Source organism: Xenopus laevis, chromosome 1L (genome assembly GCF_017654675.1).
Source record: "Xenopus laevis strain J_2021 chromosome 1L, Xenopus_laevis_v10.1, whole genome shotgun sequence".
In the NCBI taxonomy this organism is placed as follows: domain Eukaryota; kingdom Metazoa; phylum Chordata; class Amphibia; order Anura; family Pipidae; genus Xenopus; species Xenopus laevis.
In genome coordinates, this window is record NC_054371.1 from 122975740 (window position 1) to 122994533 (window position 18794).

The 18794-nt window shown below is 40.4% G+C and overlaps 1 protein-coding gene across 1 annotated transcript in view; it reads right to left on the minus strand.

Annotated features, from left to right (window-relative positions):
* Positions 1-16839, minus strand: part of LOC108713422 (aggrecan core protein) — a 103434-nt gene extending 86595 nt beyond the window's left edge. The window contains exon 1 of the mRNA XM_018256919.2: positions 16386-16839. Coding sequence (XP_018112408.1) covers positions 16386-16408 — 23 coding nt within the window. The 5' untranslated portion in view covers positions 16409-16839. The remainder of the gene's footprint in view (positions 1-16385) is intronic.
* Positions 16840-18794: the final 1955 nt, after the last annotated feature.

Sequence of the window (18794 nt, forward strand, 5' to 3'; positions counted from 1 at the left end):
TTAACCCTTGTGATGCTTTCTGGAAGTAATTAACCAGCGCAGCTCTTGGAGGATGCTACACCGCTGCTCACAATGTAAGGCAGAAATCTGTTTTCTATAGATTGGTTGCCATGGAAATTCCTGCTCATCTCTTGTGATATTTCATATCTACAACATATCTAAACATTAGACTACTATTAACCCATTTCAGCATTCATAAGTTTAACAATGCGCCCAACACGTTGAAAGATTATACAATAAACACAATGTAGGACAAAAGTGCCAAATATGCATATGTATTTCTAACAAAGGGAAAAATAAAAGCATCTCTATCATTCTTTGGCAATAATAATGTTTTTTGGTTCAGGACGGAATCTACAAATAGAAAGGGACACCTATGTATGATTCTGATGGGTTTTTTTTAAATAAAAGGAAAGAAAAAAACTTGCTGTTTATCTAAGGTTATTTGACAAGATTATCTAAAATGAATAGATGAAAAGATACCATTGTATAGTAATGCTATCATTTAGCCAAAGGGAAATCTTGACCGTAGTCTTATTTTAACAGATTTGTAGCTTTATTTAAGAAGACATATTATTGTTGTCAAGTGCCCCCAAGTTCCAGGGGATAGTCCCTCTGTGCCTGTCCTCACTCAGTAACTTGTAGTTGTTGCAAATGAGTGCTACAACACAGTGGTTTTGTAATAACCATAACTATCACCCAATCTATGAATGGTAGATGTTGCACAATGTGGATTATTTTATGCCAGTTCTCATGTGGCACAAAAGCCCTTTAATGTGTCCCTGGAAATCATTTTCAAATATTGTCATCTATGATATTGCTTGTATAGTGTAGAAGGGGCAATATCACTATTTGTCAATGATATAGAAATATCATCATAGCCATCATAGTTGACCATCTATCTTGTGTCTCTAGGACTCTAGCTCCATAGGTTTCCACCTCTAGGACTTTAAATGTTCTAGTGCTGCCTTGTTCTTTCTAAGGAACCATGCCTGTACCTTCCGGGACCTCAGTCTCTGCTTGAATGGGAAATTACATATTTAAACAAAAGCTGCACATCAGATTCTTGGGTAAACTTTATTATGCTTTTATATAGGTTTTGAGATATCAAGTGTCTTATTAATGTGTTCACTCCTTCAATCTAACAATTTTCAGAGTACAATCAATTGCTCTAAACAATTGATTATCCAGCACCTTAGTGATAGGAGATTGCCTTTTTTCAGAGGGGTGCACGCATTGTAATGTGTTCACCTTTAGATATTTTCATCCAGAATCCACAGAGATTGCACTCCCAAGCGATAATATTCAAATTGCCTTTATTTTACATCTGAATAAAGGCGGTTTGAATTTAGTCACTTGGGAGTGCTGCATTCTACAATCAATTACTCTGGCATTCAGTGTAGGAACTTAAACTGTGTGAGATGTGTGCAGAAGGAAATTTTTCTCCTATATGTAATATAAGGCACTAAGTTTGCCAAGGAGCAGTAACCCAGGGCAAGCAATAAGATGATTGCATTTAATCAGGTGACTAGTAAATTCTATCTGCTGATTGGTTGATATAGGTTATTGCCCCTGGGCAAACTTAGTGCCTTTTATAACATTACCCCAAAGAATATATTTATTAAAATATAATACACTTTGTAAGATTTTGTTTTATTAAAATGAAAAGTGCAATTTGACTGCAAAATACTCAGTTCTAATTATGAAATGTTTGCAAGTCCAACATATGTACTAATGAAAACTTTATATCAGTTTTGCCTCATAACATATTTGCCCCACATAATAAAATATTATGGTCTGATCCTAAAGCTAGCCATGCCTGCAATGATCAGCTCATTTGGTCACCAAAGGAATGGATCTACTTTTGCTGCACAGGTAATGGTGCAAATTACCTCTGGCAAACAATAATATTATAAGAGAAACTTATGTAACCATATATGGTCCTCACCTAATTTTTAAACCAGTCTTATAATTATCTGTCTGATCCCTGGTTTGGCAGGCCATTGCTTGGCTTCCATACACAAACCAGTAAGTTGTCATCTCTGTGTGGAGCAGCTGAATTGGCAGCTCGTGTCAGCCCAGGTCTAACTTAAAGAGATTGTGCATCCAAACACTTTTATCCTAGAGAAACAAGTTATAATACTAAGCAATTATTTTAATATACATTGACTAGGAATTTTCAATGGTTTTAAAGTAACATAAATGTAGAGTAACATAATTGGAAAGTTGCTTATAATTTCTTTCACTTTGGAAAAAAACTGATTTTGGGTAAAGGAGCCCTATAAAGTCTGTATACAGCACCTGTATAACAGTCTGATAATCCCACTGATATTGATTTATCATGGATATTGGTTGATTTGATTATATCCATGTATAAAAAATCTAATCTGCATGCACCATATCTTCCACTGCACAGCACACTTGCAGATTAAAAAGTTAAGAGAAACCACATTCCTGCTGTTCAGCGCCAACAAATATATCAGTCCCTCGTATGGTATCCATCCATTTATCCCACTGGACAATTGGTTACTGTGTGTGGTTGTGAAGCTCTCCTCTATATAAATGAGTATTACTTAGTCCTAAAGGAAAATTGAATTTGCCCCAGTCTGGCTTCAGTATATAAGTAACTATATGTATATAATACATATTGGTACTGTTAAATGATTTAGGTCTGTACATTTTATAATTTTTTTCATTTCTGCCAGGGCCCTGTACCAAGGCACAGCAATTTTCTAAGTGCCCTTCGCTTTTAAGAAATCTCTGATCCTGAAAGTAGGGGCTGTTCCAATTATAAAATGTTATGCTCATACAGATGTCCAAGCACAGATGGCAAGATTCTAAAAGCTGAAATGCAGGCAAACCTAACTAAGTTCCTGACCATCCCCAGCCTGGTATATCTGGCCCTTTATTCATGTTCAAAAGAGTGCTAGAGTCTATTCAATTAAAAAATATGCAAGCCACTAAATGTTCAACAATAAATTGATCAGATTGAAAGTAAACAATTGCATGGTTGCAGAATTACTGAAAGGGGGTTTGTTTTTATGTGTCAGCTCTTTTGTTAAATTAGTCCTATAATAAGTCATAGCTAACCTCTTTTGTCCTTATTTACCGCTAGTATTCTGTTTTGTCAGTCACATTAATTCACTATTCTATTTTGCTAAAATCAGCTCATCTCCTTCATCACTTGCAGCTAGGGGCTGGGGACAGTCCACTTAACCCTTTTAAAAAATGCACACAGTCCTATAAAATACAACTATATAGATAGGCCTCTGTGTGAGCCTGGAACGTTAATAAACCTTTCTGCATTACAGGCTATCCTTTAAGGCATGCGAGTGTTGGCCTTTGCCCTATAGCTAGATGATAGATCGATATATAGATAGATGATAGATAGATAGATAGATAGATAGATGATAGATAGATAGATAGATAGATGATAGATAGATGGATAGACAGACAGACAGACAGACAGACAGACAGACAGACAGACAGACAGACAGACAGACAGATAGATAGATAGATAGATAGATAGAATTTAATGTATAATGCTTTATAAGTCAAGAAAGTCCAAGTTGAAATCTTAGTATCTTTAATTATCTTAACTCTAAAATAAATTCAGAATTACTACCTTGGAAAACTCACTTTCCACTGATCCCTCCAGCAAAGCCACTTTTAGAAATGAGCTAAACTGCAGAGCAACTTATTCCTTGCTAGAGATGTCGCGAACTGTTCGCCGGCGAACTTGTTCGCGCGAACATCGGGTGTTCGCGCTCGCCGGAAGTTCGCGAACGTCGCGCGACGTTCGCCATTTTGGGTTCGCCATTGTTGGCGCTTTTTTTTGCCCTCTCACCCCAGACCAGCAGGTACATGGCAGCCAATCAGGAAGCTCTCCCCTGGACCACTCCCCTTCCCTATAAAAACCGAAGCCCTGCAGCGTTTTTTCACTCTGCCTGTGTGTGCTGAAGAGATAGTGTAGGGAGAGAGCTGCTGCCTGTTAGTGATTTCAGGGACAGTTGAAAGTTTGCTGGCTAGTAATCGTTTTGATACTGCTCTGTTATTGGAGGGACAGAAGTCTGCAGGGGTTTGAGGGACATTTAAGCTTAGGTAGCTTTGCTGGCTAGTAATCTACCTTCTACTGCAGTGCTCTGTATGTAGCTGCAGTGGGCAGCTGTCCTGCTTCTGATCTCATCTGCTGACTGCTGCAATAACAGTAGTCCTTGTAAGGACTGCTTTTATTTATTTTTTTGTTGTTTTACTACTACTACTACTACTACTACTATAAGAGCCCAGTGCTATTAGTCTAGCAGTGTTGGGGAGTGGGACTGGTGTGCTAATCTGCTGCTCCTAGTAGTTCAGCAGCACCAACTTTAATTTTTTTTTTTTAATATTCATTTTTTTTTTTATTTTACTTTTTTTATTTTACTACCGCTGTAGTAGTGTATAAGTTGACCTTTTAGGCATTATTTGCCCTGTAGGCATTATTTGCACACTGTTTTCTTCAACCCGCCATCGAGCTGTGTGACCTTGTTCACATTCTGTCTAAATATCCATAATATTACCGTCTCCAGAAAAAACACCGGAGTCACTTTTTTCAAGCAGCCATAATATATTTTACGTAATCCGTATCCACCGCTGTAGTAGTGTATACGTTGGCCTTGTAGGCATTATTTGCACACTGTTTTCTTCAACCCGCCATCGAGCTGTGTGACCTTGTTCACATTCTGTCTAAATATCCATAATATTACCGTCTCCAGAAAAAACACCGGAGTCACTTTTTTCAAGCAGCCATAATATATTTTACGTAATCCGTATCCACCGCTGTAGTAGTGTATACGTTGGCCTTGTAGGCATTATTTGCACACTGTTTTCTTCAACCCGCCATCGAGCTGTGTGACCTTGTTCCCATTCTGTCTAAATATCCATAATATTACCGTCTCCAGAAAAAACACCGGAGTCACTTTTTTCAAGCAGCATTCATATATTTTACGTAATCCGTATCCACCGCTGTAGTAGTGTATACGTTGGCCTTGTAGGCATTATTTGCACACTGTTTTCTTCAACCCGCCATCGAGCTGTGTGACCTTGTTCACATTCTGTCTAAATATCCATAATATTACCGTCTCCAGAAAAAACACCGGAGTCACTTTTTTCAAGCAGCCATAATATATTTTACGTAATCCGTATCCACCGCTGTAGTAGTGTATACGTTGGCCTTGTAGGCATTATTTGCACACTGTTTTCTTCAACCCGCCATCGAGCTGTGTGACCTTGTTCCCATTCTGTCTAAATATCCATAATATTACCGTCTCCAGAAAAAACACCGGAGTCACTTTTTTCAAGCAGCATTCATATATTTTACGTAATCCGTATCCACCGCTGTAGTAGTGTATACGTTGGCCTTGTAGGCATTATTTGCACACTGTTTTCTTCAACCCGCCATCGAGCTGTGTGACCTTGTTCACATTCTGTCTAAATATCCATAATATTACCGTCTCCAGAAAAAACACCGGAGTCACTTTTTTCAAGCAGCATTCATATATTTTACGTAATCCGTATCCACCGCTGTAGTAGTGTATACGTTGGCCTTGTAGGCATTATTTGCACACTGTTTTCTTCAACCCGCCATCGAGCTGTGTGACCTTGTTCACATTCTGTCTAAATATCCATAATATTACCGTCTCCAGAAAAAACACCGGAGTCACTTTTTTCAAGCAGCCATAATATATTTTACGTAATCCGTATCCACCGCTGTAGTAGTGTATACGTTGACCTTGTAGGCATTATTTGCACACTGTTTTCTTCAACCCGCCATCGAGCTGTGTGACCTTGTTCACATTTTGTCTAAATATTGATAATATTATCGTCTCTAGAAAAACCACTTGAGTTACTTTTTTTCAAGCAGCATTCATATATTTTACGTAATCCGTATCCACCGCTGTAGTAGTGTATACGTTGACCTTGTAGGCATTATTTGCACAGTGTTTTCTTCAACCCGCCATCGAGCTGTGTGAGCTTGTTCACATTTTGTCTAAATATTGATAATATTATCGTCTCTAGAAAAACCACTTGAGTTACTTTTTTTCAAGCAGCATTCATATATTTTACGTAATCCATATCCACCGCTGTAGTAGTGTATATGTTGGCCTTGTAGGCATTATTTGCACACTGTTTTCTTCAACCCGCCATCGAGCTGTGTGACCTTGTTCACATTCTGTCTAAATATCCATAATATTACCGTCTCCAGAAAAAACACCGGAGTCACTTTTTTCAAGCAGCATTCATATATTTTACGTAATCCGTATCCACCGCTGTAGTAGTGTATACGTTGGCCTTGTAGGCATTATTTGCACACTGTTTTCTTCAACCCGCCATCGAGCTGTGTGACCTTGTTCACATTCTGTCTAAATATCCATAATATTACCGTCTCCAGAAAAAACACCGGAGTCACTTTTTTCAAGCAGCCATAATATATTTTACGTAATCCGTATCCACCGCTGTAGTAGTGTATACGTTGACCTTGTAGGCATTATTTGCACACTGTTTTCTTCAACCCGCCATCGAGCTGTGTGACCTTGTTCACATTTTGTCTAAATATTGATAATATTATCGTCTCTAGAAAAACCACTTGAGTTACTTTTTTTCAAGCAGCATTCATATATTTTACGTAATCCGTATCCACCGCTGTAGTAGTGTATACGTTGACCTTGTAGGCATTATTTGCACAGTGTTTTCTTCAACCCGCCATCGAGCTGTGTGAGCTTGTTCACATTTTGTCTAAATATTGATAATATTATCGTCTCTAGAAAAACCACTTGAGTTACTTTTTTTCAAGCAGCATTCATATATTTTACGTAATCCGTATCCACCGCTGTAGTAGTGTATACGTTGACCTTGTAGGCATTATTTGCACACTGTTTTCTTCAACCCGCCATCGAGCTGTGTGAGCTTGTTCACATTTTGTCTAAATATTGATAATATTATCGTCTCTAGAAAAACCACTTGAGTTACTTTTTTTCAAGCAGCATTCATATATTTTACGTAATCCGTATGCACCGCTGTAGTAGTGTATACGTTGACCTTGTAGGCATTATTTGCACAGTGTTTTCTTCAACCCGCCATCGAGCTGTGTGACCTTGTTCACATTTTGTCTAAATATTGATAATATTATCGTCTCTAGAAAAACCACTTGAGTTACTTTTTTTCAAGCAGCATTCATATATTTTACGTAATCCGTATCCACCGCTGTAGTAGTGTATACGTTGACTTTGTAGGCATTATTTGCACAGTGTTTTCTTCAACCCGCCATCTAGCTGTGTGTATTATCGTTTCCAGAAAAACCAACTGAGTTTTTGTTGTTGTTGTTGTTTTTTTAAAAATAATGCCAGGCAAAGGCAGGCCGCCACGCAGAGGCCGTGCTAGGGGCCGTGCTGCTATGCAATCCTGTGGCCCTAGCAAATTGCCCAGTTTTAAAAAGCCAATGACCCTGAACTCCCAAAATGCTGAAGAGGTAGTTGACTGGCTTACACAGCACACCCCATCCTCTACCGTTTCTAACTTTACCACAACATCCTCCTCATCCTCCACTGCTATGGCCACCCCACGTAACACTTCCTCCACCACCGGTGCCCCTTCTTCACTGGGGTCAGAGGAGTTATTTTCCCATGAGTTTCTTGAACTGAGTAATGCGCAACCATTATTGCCAGAAGAAGATGAAGGAGATGAGGACCTTACACCAGATTTAATTCTGGCAGAGAACACGATAGAGATGGACATAATGAGTGATGAGGAGGAGGTCCCCGCTGCTGCTTCCTTCTGTGATGTGTCAGAAGAAATTGATGCATCTGAGGAGAATGATGATGAGGAGATTGATGTTTTGTGGGTGCCTAGTAGAAGAGAGCAAGAGGAGGGTAGTTCAGATGGAGAGACGGAGAGTCAGAGAGGCAGTAGGAGAATAAGACTTAGAAGAAGCAGGGAGGACAGCCCGCAGGGATCAGTAGGGCAACAACATGTATCGGCACCTGTGTTCAGCCGGCCAACGCACCCGCCATTGCCGCCAATACCGCCAACTCCGCCAACTTCTACTGTTACCGCCAGATCGCACACTTCCAAAAAGTCAGCAGTGTGGGATTTTTTTAATGTGTGTGCCTCTGACAAAAGCATTGTAATTTGCAATGAGTGCAGTCAGAAACTGAGCCTTGGTAAGCCCAACAGCCACATAGGTACAACTTCTATGCGAAGGCACATGAGCGGCAAGCACAAAGCACTTTGGGAGCAACACCTCAAAGGCAACAGGCAAACTAAAAGCCACACTCCTTCTGGTCCAGCATCTTACTGCTCTACCTCTGCTCTCCTTGACCCGTCTGAACCACCCTCCACTCCGCCTTCCACCTTGACCACCTGTTCCCATTCCCAGTCATCTGCCACCAGCCAAGTTTCTGTGAAGGCCATGTTTGAGCGTAAGAAGCCAATGTCTGACTGTCACCCCCTTGCCCGGCGTCTGACAGCTGGCTTGTCTGCACTCTTAGCCCGCCAGCTTTTACCATACCAGCTGGTGGACTCTGAGGCCTTCCACAAATTTGTAGCAATTGGGACACCGCAGTGGAAGGTACCCAGCCGCAATTTTTTTTCTAAAAAGGGAATACCACACCTGTACCAACATGTGCAGAGCCAAGTTACCGCATCTCTGTCACTTAGTGTTGGGCCAAAGGTCCATATGACTACTGACGCATGGTCCTCCAAGCATGGTCAGGGCAGGTATGTCACCTACACTGCCCACTGGGTGAACTTGGTAATGGCTGGGAAGCAGGGAATGGGTAGCTCAACAACAACAGTGGAGTTGGTGTCACCGCCACGGATTGCACGCGGTTCTGCCACCACCTCTACTCCTCCATCGCTCTCTACCTCGTCTTCTTCTTCTTCTTACTCTGCTGCTGGGTCCTCCTTCTCCTCCTCCACACCTGTGCACCCCCAGCTCCCCCTAGGCTATTCGACGTGCCAGGTACGCCGTTGTCACGCTGTCTTGGGGATGACGTGCCTGGAAAGCAAAAACCATACCGGATCTGTACTCCTGTCATCTCTGCAGTCACAGGCCGATCGGTGGCTGACCCCACACCAACTGCAGATCGGAAAAGTGGTGTGTGACAATGGAAGCAATCTGTTGGCAGCGTTGAGACTAGGCAATTTAACACATGTGCCCTGCATGGCACATGTGTTAAATTTAATAGTCCAACGTTTTGTCTCCAAGTACCCAGGATTCCAGGACGTTCTCACCCAGTCCAGAAAGGTGTCGGCCCATTTCAGACGTTCCTACACAGCCATGGCACGCCTTGCTGACATTCAGCAGCGCTACAACATGCCAGTCAGGCGTTTGATTTCTGACAGCCAGACTCGCTGGAATTCAACGCTCCTTATGTTGGAACGTCTGCTGCAACAACAAAGGGCCGTCAACGAGTACCTTTTTGAACTGGGTGGTAGGACTGGATCTGCACAGCTGGGGATTTTTTTCCCCCGTTACTGGGTGCTTATGCGCGATGCCTGCAGGCTCATGCGACCTTTTGAAGAGGTGACAAATATGGTCAGTCGCACCGAAGGCACCATCAGCGACCTAATACCCTTCGCTTTATTCCTGGAGCGTGCCGTGCGACGAGTGACAGATGAGGCTGTAGACCAGCGTGACGAGGAGCTGGAAGCGCACGATTTCTGGTCGGAATCACCAGAACGAACCCAGGCACATGCTGCAACGCAGGGAGAGGTGCCAGAAGTGGAGTCAGAGGAGGAAGGTGGCTTTGTGGAGGAGGAGGAGGAGGACCAACAGGAGCAGGCTTCCCAGGGGGCTAGTGGTGACCTTTTGGGGACCCCTGGTCTTGTACGTGGCTGGGGGGAGGAGACCGTGGATGATGCAGTCCTTGATAATGAGGAAGCGGAGATGGATAGCTCTGCATCCAACCTTGTGAGAATGGGGTCTTTCATGCTGTCATGCCTGTTGAAGGACCCCCGTATCAAGAGGCTTAAGGAGAAGGACCTGTACTGGGTCGCAACGCTACTAGACCCTCGGTACAAGCATAAAGTGTCAGAAATGTTACCAACATACCACAAGTCCGAAAAGATACGGCATTTACAAACCAGCCTGCAAAACATGTTGTACAATGCTTTTAAGGGTGATGTCACTTCAGGAACTCATCAACATTCCAGGGGCAGAGGTGCCAGTAATCCTGCCACGAGCACACCTGCAAGGACAAAGCCCTTTGGCCAGTCTGTAACGTCAGACATGCAAATGTTTTTCTGTCCAAGGCAGCGCCACAACCCTTCTGGATCCACCCTCAAAGAACGCCTCGACCGGCAGGTAGCGGACTACCTGGCATTAACTGCAGATATCGACACTCTGAGGAGCGATGAACCCCTGGACTACTGGGTGCGCAGGCTTGATCTGTGGCCAGAGCTGTCACAATTTGCCATGAACCTCTTGTCTTGCCCAGCCTCAAGTGTGCTCTCAGAAAGGACCTTCAGTGCAGCAGGAGGGATTGTAACTGAGAAGAGAACTCGCCTAGGTCACAAAAGTGTCGATTACCTGACCTTTATTAAAATGAATGAGGGGTGGATCTCGGAGGGTTACTGCACGCCGGAAGACTTGTTCTGACTTCTATGCAGCTGTCCTTCTCTTCAAGCCTCATGACTCCACACACAGCTGTCCTTTAGCGTCCTCCTCCTCCCTCCGCCACCGTTACAAACTAGGGTGCAAACCCTACTGGTTTAATTTTTTCTGGCCTCTGTGCTTCAGTGGCTGCGACCAAAAAAATGCCTATTTTCTGCATTTATATGACATAATTTTTCTGGCCTCTGTGCTTCAGTGGCTGCAACCAAAAAAATGTATATTTTCAGCATTTATATGGCATAATTTTTCTGTCAACTGTGCTTCAGTGGCTGCGACCAAAAAAATGCATATTTTCTGCATTTATATGGCATAATTTTTCTGGCCTCTGTGCTTCAGTGGCTGCAACCAAAAAAATTACTATTTTCAGCATTTATATGGCATAATTTTTCTGGCAACTGTGCTTCAGTGGCTGCGACCAAAAAAATGCATATTTTCTGCATTTATATGGCATAATTTTTCTGGCCTCTGTGCTTCAGTGGCTGCAACCAAAAAAATTTATATTTTCAGCATTTATATGGCATAATTTTTCTGTCAACTGTGCTTCAGTGGCTGCGACCAAAAAAATGCATATTTTCTGCATTTATATGGCATAATTTTTCTGGCCTCTGTGCTTCAGTGGCTGCAACCAAAAAAATTTATATTTTCAGCATTTATATGGCATAATTTTTCTGGCAACTGTGCTTCAGTGGCTGCGACCAAAAAAATGACTATTTTCAGCATTTATATGGCATATTTTTTCTGGCCTCTGTGCTTCAGTGGCTGTGGCCAAAAAAACTGGGCAAACAATGCCTACAAGGTCAACGACGTTGACCTTGTAGGCATTGTTTGCCCAGTTTTTTTGGCCACAGCCACTGAAGCACAGAGGCCAGAAAAAATATGCCATATAAATGCTGAAAATAGTCATTTTTTGCCATACGTTGACTCAACGTATATGGCAAAAAATGACTATTTTCAGCATTTATGTGGCATATTTTTTCTGGCAACTGTGCTTCAGTGGCTGCAACCAAAAAAACTGGGCAAACAATGTCTACAAGGTCAACGTATGGCGAAAAATTACTATTTTCAGCATTTATATGGCATATTTTTTCTGGCAACTGTGCTTCAGTGGCTGCGTCCAAAAAAACTGGGCAAACAATGTCTACAAGGTCAACGTATGGCGAAAAATGACTATTTTCAGCATTTATATGGCATATTTTTTCTGGCAACTGTGCTTCAGTGGCTGCGTCCAAAAAAACTGGGCAAACAATGCCTACAAGGTCAACGTATGGCAGTTGTTTAAAGAGAACAGTAGATTACTAGCCAGCAAAGCTACCTAAGCTAAAATGTCCCTCAAATCCCTGCAGACTTCTGTCCCTCCAATACAGAGCAGTATCAAGCAGATTACTAGCCAGCAAACTTACTATCATCTGTCCCTGAAATCACTAACAGCTCTCCCCCTACACTATCTCTTCCAAGCACACACAGGCAGATTTTTCAGATACATTTTTGCCCTTGATCCCCCTCTGGCATGCCACTGTCCAGGTCGTTGCACCCTTTAAACAACTTTAAAATCATTTTTCTGGCCAGAAATGTCTTTTCTAGATGTTAAAGTTCGCCTTCCCATTGAAGTCTATGGGGTTCGCGAACCGCTCGCATTTTTGCGCAAGTTCGCGAATATGTTCGCGAACTTTTTTTCCGACGTTCGCTACATCCCTATTCCTTGCCTCACACAACATTCTCTAGCTACTGTTAGAGGTTATCTCTGCACAGCTGGGACACATTGCATTGCAGAGTCATTTTGCCTCCCGTGATAATTCTCAGTCGATGCCAACCTGAACACAACATTAAGCAGTTTCACAAGAAAAATACTCTTAGATATTGTGGTATTGTGGTACCACTGACAAGAAATTGAGATACTTGTAGATAATTTTGTTTGTATATACATAATATATATAAACAAATACAAGAGATCCTCTGCACTCAACCCATTATTAATATATTAAGAACAAGAAATATTTTGTGCCTTAAGCTACTAAAAATGCCTTATCCTTTGTTTGTCGATATATTGCAATATATTTAAGCTGTCATAACCAGTATGGCCAGTCCTACACTCAACTATTCTATTGCTTCATTATACATTTTACACAGGGACCAGTTTTACCTGCAACTTACTTGCTGCTTTCAAGGTTAAAACTCACAAACATGGCTGCCATTTTGATGACTTTGGCGCAGTTTTCCAGCTTAAAGATATTGCAAGATATGGACAAACAAAAGCATTATTAGTGCTTAAAGGGATATTAAGGCAAAAAAATAAAATCCCATTTTTACTTTCTTTAATGAAAAAGAAATCTATCTCCAATATAAAAAATGTGTACCGTTTTTATAATAAACCTGACTGTATGCAGTGAAATTCCCCCTTCATTTACTTGCTCTGACTGCTGAGGATAGGAAGACAGTCCCTAGCTGCTCTGCATGGAAAAAATCATGCTTTCAAATGGCAGGGGGGAGCCCTCCACATTACTTCCCAGAACTCGAGCAGCTTTGTTTGTTTCCCTGTAAAGCAGCCGGCGACTGTATAGAGATTTGTATCCACAGATCCAGTGCAGTCTGCATATTCTGATTATTAATATCTGCTGTATCAGCTTCTATGGCAGATATTATTTGACTTGTGCTGTTTTGATAATTTATGTCAATTCCTAAGCTTAGCCTCCCAACTGAAGCCCAGACCACACTGAGCATGTGCATGGTCTTGGTCTTGCAAAGATGTTTAACAAAGTTACAAGATGACAGCCGCCTGCGGCCAACTTTGAAAACAAATCATTTGTTTAATTTGGCTTCTGGTACAGCAAGTTCATGTTTATGTTTAGTATACAAAATACAGCATTTCTATTTTGGACTTAGGTTCCCCTTTATCGCACAACATTTCTCAGTGTCCTAAATATATTGATAATGGGTTGAGTGCAGAGGATCTCTTGTATTTGTTTATATGAATTTTGTGGTCACAGCCTTGCTTAATGGATTTAAAAAATAGTGGTGAGCACAACTTTCCTTTGTTTGTTATAGTTTATACATAATATATATACTAAGTCCCTTCAGAAAGAATTTAATTGAATTTAATTAAGTAGCTTAAGCTTAATATCTAAGTTCGAAAATAGAGAGATTAAGGGCAATGGCACATTGAATTTTATGATCACCACTTATGGCAGCAGTCAAAATACCATTACTCACGATGGGTTGTTTCCTATTGGCACAAATGCTGAACCCATGGTAGCTGCCCAAAAACAAGCACTGCCAAAATATCTCATCTGGTAATACAGGGGATCATTGTTTTAAGAGAGCTAAACATACAGTTGATGATTCGTAGCTGACAGTCATGCAGGTTTGACACACTTGTAGTGATTCTTATTTTTCCAACTGAAGGCAATGGGCTGTTTCATTGCTGCTACTATTCCCGAGCAAAGCTGCAGTGACAATACATGATGACTTTTCCAGATAATATCATTGAAAGTGATTTCCAAGCCAACTGTGTTTTTCATTAGGGATCAAACCCTGGCCTCACTTACCCAGAGAGCAGTGATGTATGCTGGACACACACAAAGGTTAGCCAGTTTTTCTCAATTTCCATTTCTTCCAAATGATTGACCATTACCCCATAAGTGGGGCTCATGGCCAACAATTTGCAGAGCATCATGTTATCCTATTGGATTGTAGTCATTCCATCCAATAGCTAACTGTATGTGTCCATTCTTCAGTTCAGTTCATAATTAAAAAAACAAAACTGCAAAGAGTATTACCCAATGTTACTCAGTTTATAGTTTAGGATTTTAGAGACTATTAAAAAAATATGGTTGACTGGGCAGACAGAGAGTATAATGCACCTGGCATATTTATATAGATAACAATAATACTGTATCAAGATTTTTCTTCCAGGAGTTCCAAAACGTAAGCGCTAAATCTATATGCCATTTTCACATGTATTTCTACAAAGGCTTGAAACCTATCAGTGTATATATAATACACAGTTAAGCACACGTAAAGAAATATATAGGCATAGGTGTTAGACAGTCAAATACAGATTTACAAATTTTATATAAAAAATATACAGAGGAAAAGGACAGAAAATATGAAACAAATGTTTAAAACAAATGGCTAGATAGATAGATAGATAGATAGATAGATAGATAGATGATAGATAGATAATAGACAGATAGATAGATAATAGACAGATAGATAGATAATAGACAGATAGATAGATACATTGATAGATAGATAGATAGATAGATAGATAAATGATAGATAGATAGATAGATAGATGATAGATAGATAATAGACAGATAGATAGATAATAGACAGATAGATAGGTAATAGACAGATAGATAGATAATAGACAGATAGATACATTGATAGATAGATAGATAGATAGATAGATAGATAGATAGATAGATAGGGGGAGGGATACAGTAATGCTAAATATTATTGTCTGAGTGTAGGTAATTTTTTTGTTTTTACCAACATATAGATAGAAAATGACTTAATGAACAAGTGTACTCAATTCAAGATGTCAGAGATAAATTCCCCCTTTTCAATCCCTTAGCAGTTTGGTCATTAAGACATGTTGGTATACCTAATTCCCATATGCTATTATAATGGGCCACTTCAGTTCTGTAGTTCTTATTTTCTCTAGCCCCCCTATTAATTTTAGTAGGACTGCCAATGGGATTTTAATGTCCCACCTGCTCCACATGAAGAAAAGACAGAGTGACAAATGCAAATGATATTGGTTTTCTGTTGAATGGCTTTCTCCCCAGACTCTGAATGCATAAACATGGCATACATGTGTGTACACTCTGTCTTGCTAAATGTGAAGTCAGCTTACATTCTAAACAGACATTGCAGAATGAATTGTCAATTACCAAAGAAAAAATATATAAACTCCTTTGTGTTGTATAGTATTACTGGTGACCAATGAGAAGCCTAAACCGTTAATCCTGCACAAGGTTAACTCTTTTTCTGCCAGCATTTCCTTGCATCCCTAACACTGAAACAGAAGGAGAAAGGGGATATCTTACTATCCAAATACAACGTGACAAGCCAGCAAGTAGTCACATCGCCCTACCCTTAATGAAAGCTGTAAAGGATCATTACAGTAAATAGGTTCATTAATGTGTAAATTCAATGGTGCCTTCATTACAGCAGTGATTGAAAGAAAAAATGTTTAGGTACATAACCTGCCATAACTACTTACAGTTGGAACATTGCTTAATAAGTCTGAAAGGCACCCTTTCCTGACTATCCTTTCACAACACTTTTTTAAAATCAACAAATGGCTCTATAATACAACAAGTAAAAAATAACCTTTACCTTAATTACCTGAAATCTTTGCTGTTAAATTGCATTTAAACAATAAGGTTAAATTTCTTATGACTGATTTGCAAATATATTTTTTCTCAATATAGAAAAATAAAACCTCAAAATCCTCAGCTTGCTGCCTCATTTAAAAGCTTTACTAGTAATGAAATTATTAGGGGATTACCTGAAACATACTCCACTTTATAATATTGCAGAGTTATTCAACAGAATCCTATTAAAGCACCTTTGAACAAGCAATGCATCAATGGACATAGAAGGGATTTTAAAAGAATTGCAAGCACTTATCCAACAGTAATCCCAAATAACAAGCAATAGGCTAGGCATTAACAAGGGTGCCCTTTCAATGAAGTCCCATAAATGGGAAGAGAAAAAAAGGTTTTTGTATTACCTGCTTGGATGCTGAAGATCCATGATTAAAGTCTGTTGGAATGCATTAATTAAAACCCGGTACAGCTGGTGGGGTTCACAAAGAGATATGAATGAGGGTTACAGTGTTTGAGGGAGACAGAATGGATGGGTTATATTATAAACCAAGAGGAAGGGTATTCATCCAGGTCTGTTAAGGTACCAGAGATGAGAGAAGCTGCAGGGAAGCCAGTCCTTACAAGAGGTGTGTGCATAATTCAGAAACACAGCGTCACTGCATCCTCAGTGCTCTGACACATCCACACACGAGTGTATGAGTGGGGGGTAGGATAAAAGGTTAGGGGCTGAACTTTCCGGACCCCTCAGCCTCCCCCCTACCCAATGACAATTCCATCAGGGATCAATAGAACAAGAGAAAGAACTGCTCTCTTTTACAGTCCCTTACTGGAGGTGGGTGAGAGGGGAGGATGCCTTGAATGAGCATGCGTGGGGGATTATCTGCACCCTTTATAACCACAACTAGTCTTCTGTCCAGTTGGTGCACTGCAGAGTTTGTGTTACCGTGGAACAATGTGTGTGACAGTTCAGAGAATTGGCTAATTGTATGAGGGCAGTTTGCCTTCTGCAGCTCTCCAGTGATCTTAGCAGGACATTACCCAGCCGCAGCAGATTGAGTCACTTAACCATGTGTGTTCTGTATTCTTGAGGGATTCAGAGGCTTCCTGAAGTGTGCAGGTGGAAGTATTATAAGCAGAGAATGAAGAGGCATGGGAGCTTGAAGGGGATACAAAAAAATGGAGTTGGACAGCAGTACAAGAATAGACGCTTTGTGATCTTTAGAGATCTTAAATAGATTAAATAAATGACAAGAGAAAAAATGTGTTTTAATTAGTTGAGGCATAGGATTAGAACACTATGCAGGCTTAGAACAGAGATAAAGGAGAAAGTTAAAGCTAGCTAGCTGTGTAATAGGGAGGGCTCTAATGGTTGGGGGCTTTGATACATGAAATTGTGGGTAAGGTTAAGAGAGGCAAACAGGTAAGAGAAAACAAGATGGCACAAAGGGAAAGTGAGATATTGACTGAATGTAAGTATAGTAAGATGTAATTAAATGAAATAAGAGTTTGTAATGGAAAGAGACAAAGAACACAAAAACATTCATGATAGAGTGAAGGAGGGAAAAATCTGCAACAAAGAGATGTGAGGGGGCTATGTGAAGAACACAAACACCTTAAAATCAATAGAAACTGGCTTAGAACTGCTCTTTTATTTTTTCATTCTGAATAATGCTTTGCTGGTCCGTCTGGAATATTAAGGGTTCAATGTATCATGCATTTCATGTGGTTTCTTTGGTTGCAGCAGTGTCAGATGTTACCCAGCACTAGGTCATCCAATCCAGCCCCTATCGAGTGTCTGAGTAGCAGGTATCTCGCAGACAGAGGGCTGTGTCCTATAGCTATTTGCCCTTTTTACCTCATCTACAATGAATCCTAATAACTGGCCTGGTTTGGGTCTGAGAGACTGCAGTAAAAATGGTTGTATAAGCCAAAGGGTGAAGGCAGGTTTCAAATTAAAAAAAAAAAATACATTTAAATTCAAAGATCCATATTCTACCTGCTGTTTTTAATCAAAAAGTTTTATTCTGCCCTGGTCTGGGTTCAGTTGCTTGGCAACTTGTACACACTGTGTTCAGCCTCCCATCTTATCCTGTTGCAAAGCATTCAGGCCATCGTTGCAAAAGAACAATGACAAGACTTTATTCTTGACACAGTATGGGCTCTCTTCAGTCTCTTTGTACTGCAAGCTAGCGTTATATTAGAAACCAAGTATTTTACAATAATATAATTGCATGAACAAATTTTATTTAAACTGATGTTTTTGCAGCCCCTAGAGAAATACCGGAGTATAAATATAGTTTATTGCTACTGTTAACTCCCGCCTCCCAACCTACACATAGGGGCTTATTTATCATGCTGTGTAAAACATTGGAGACAAACATCACCTGTGAAATTGCCCATAGCAACCAATTAGATCATTGCTTTTGTTTTGTAACTTGTAGATGATGAAATCTAATAGCGAATTAGTTGCTATATGCCTGATTGCATAGATTGATAGGCAAAAATGGTAGGCAATCATGCTACTCATTTCCCAATTCCCCTAAGGCTAATAATGAATAATATAATCCCTCCCTCACCTTGTTCCATTGTGAAGTGATGGATTCTGATACTTGAAGTTCTTCTACTTTCCGCAGGGGATGGTGCACAGGTTCTTGAAGGTACAGAAGTTCCAGAATCATTTCTCAATGTAACAAAGTAAGAGAGAGGTTAGATCACTGTGTGATGGAGTATGGAACTGGCTTCTGCAGCACAGGCTATCATGGTTTCCTTTCAATCTATGGAATTAGAAATGTTTGTGTAAAAAAAAAAAAAAA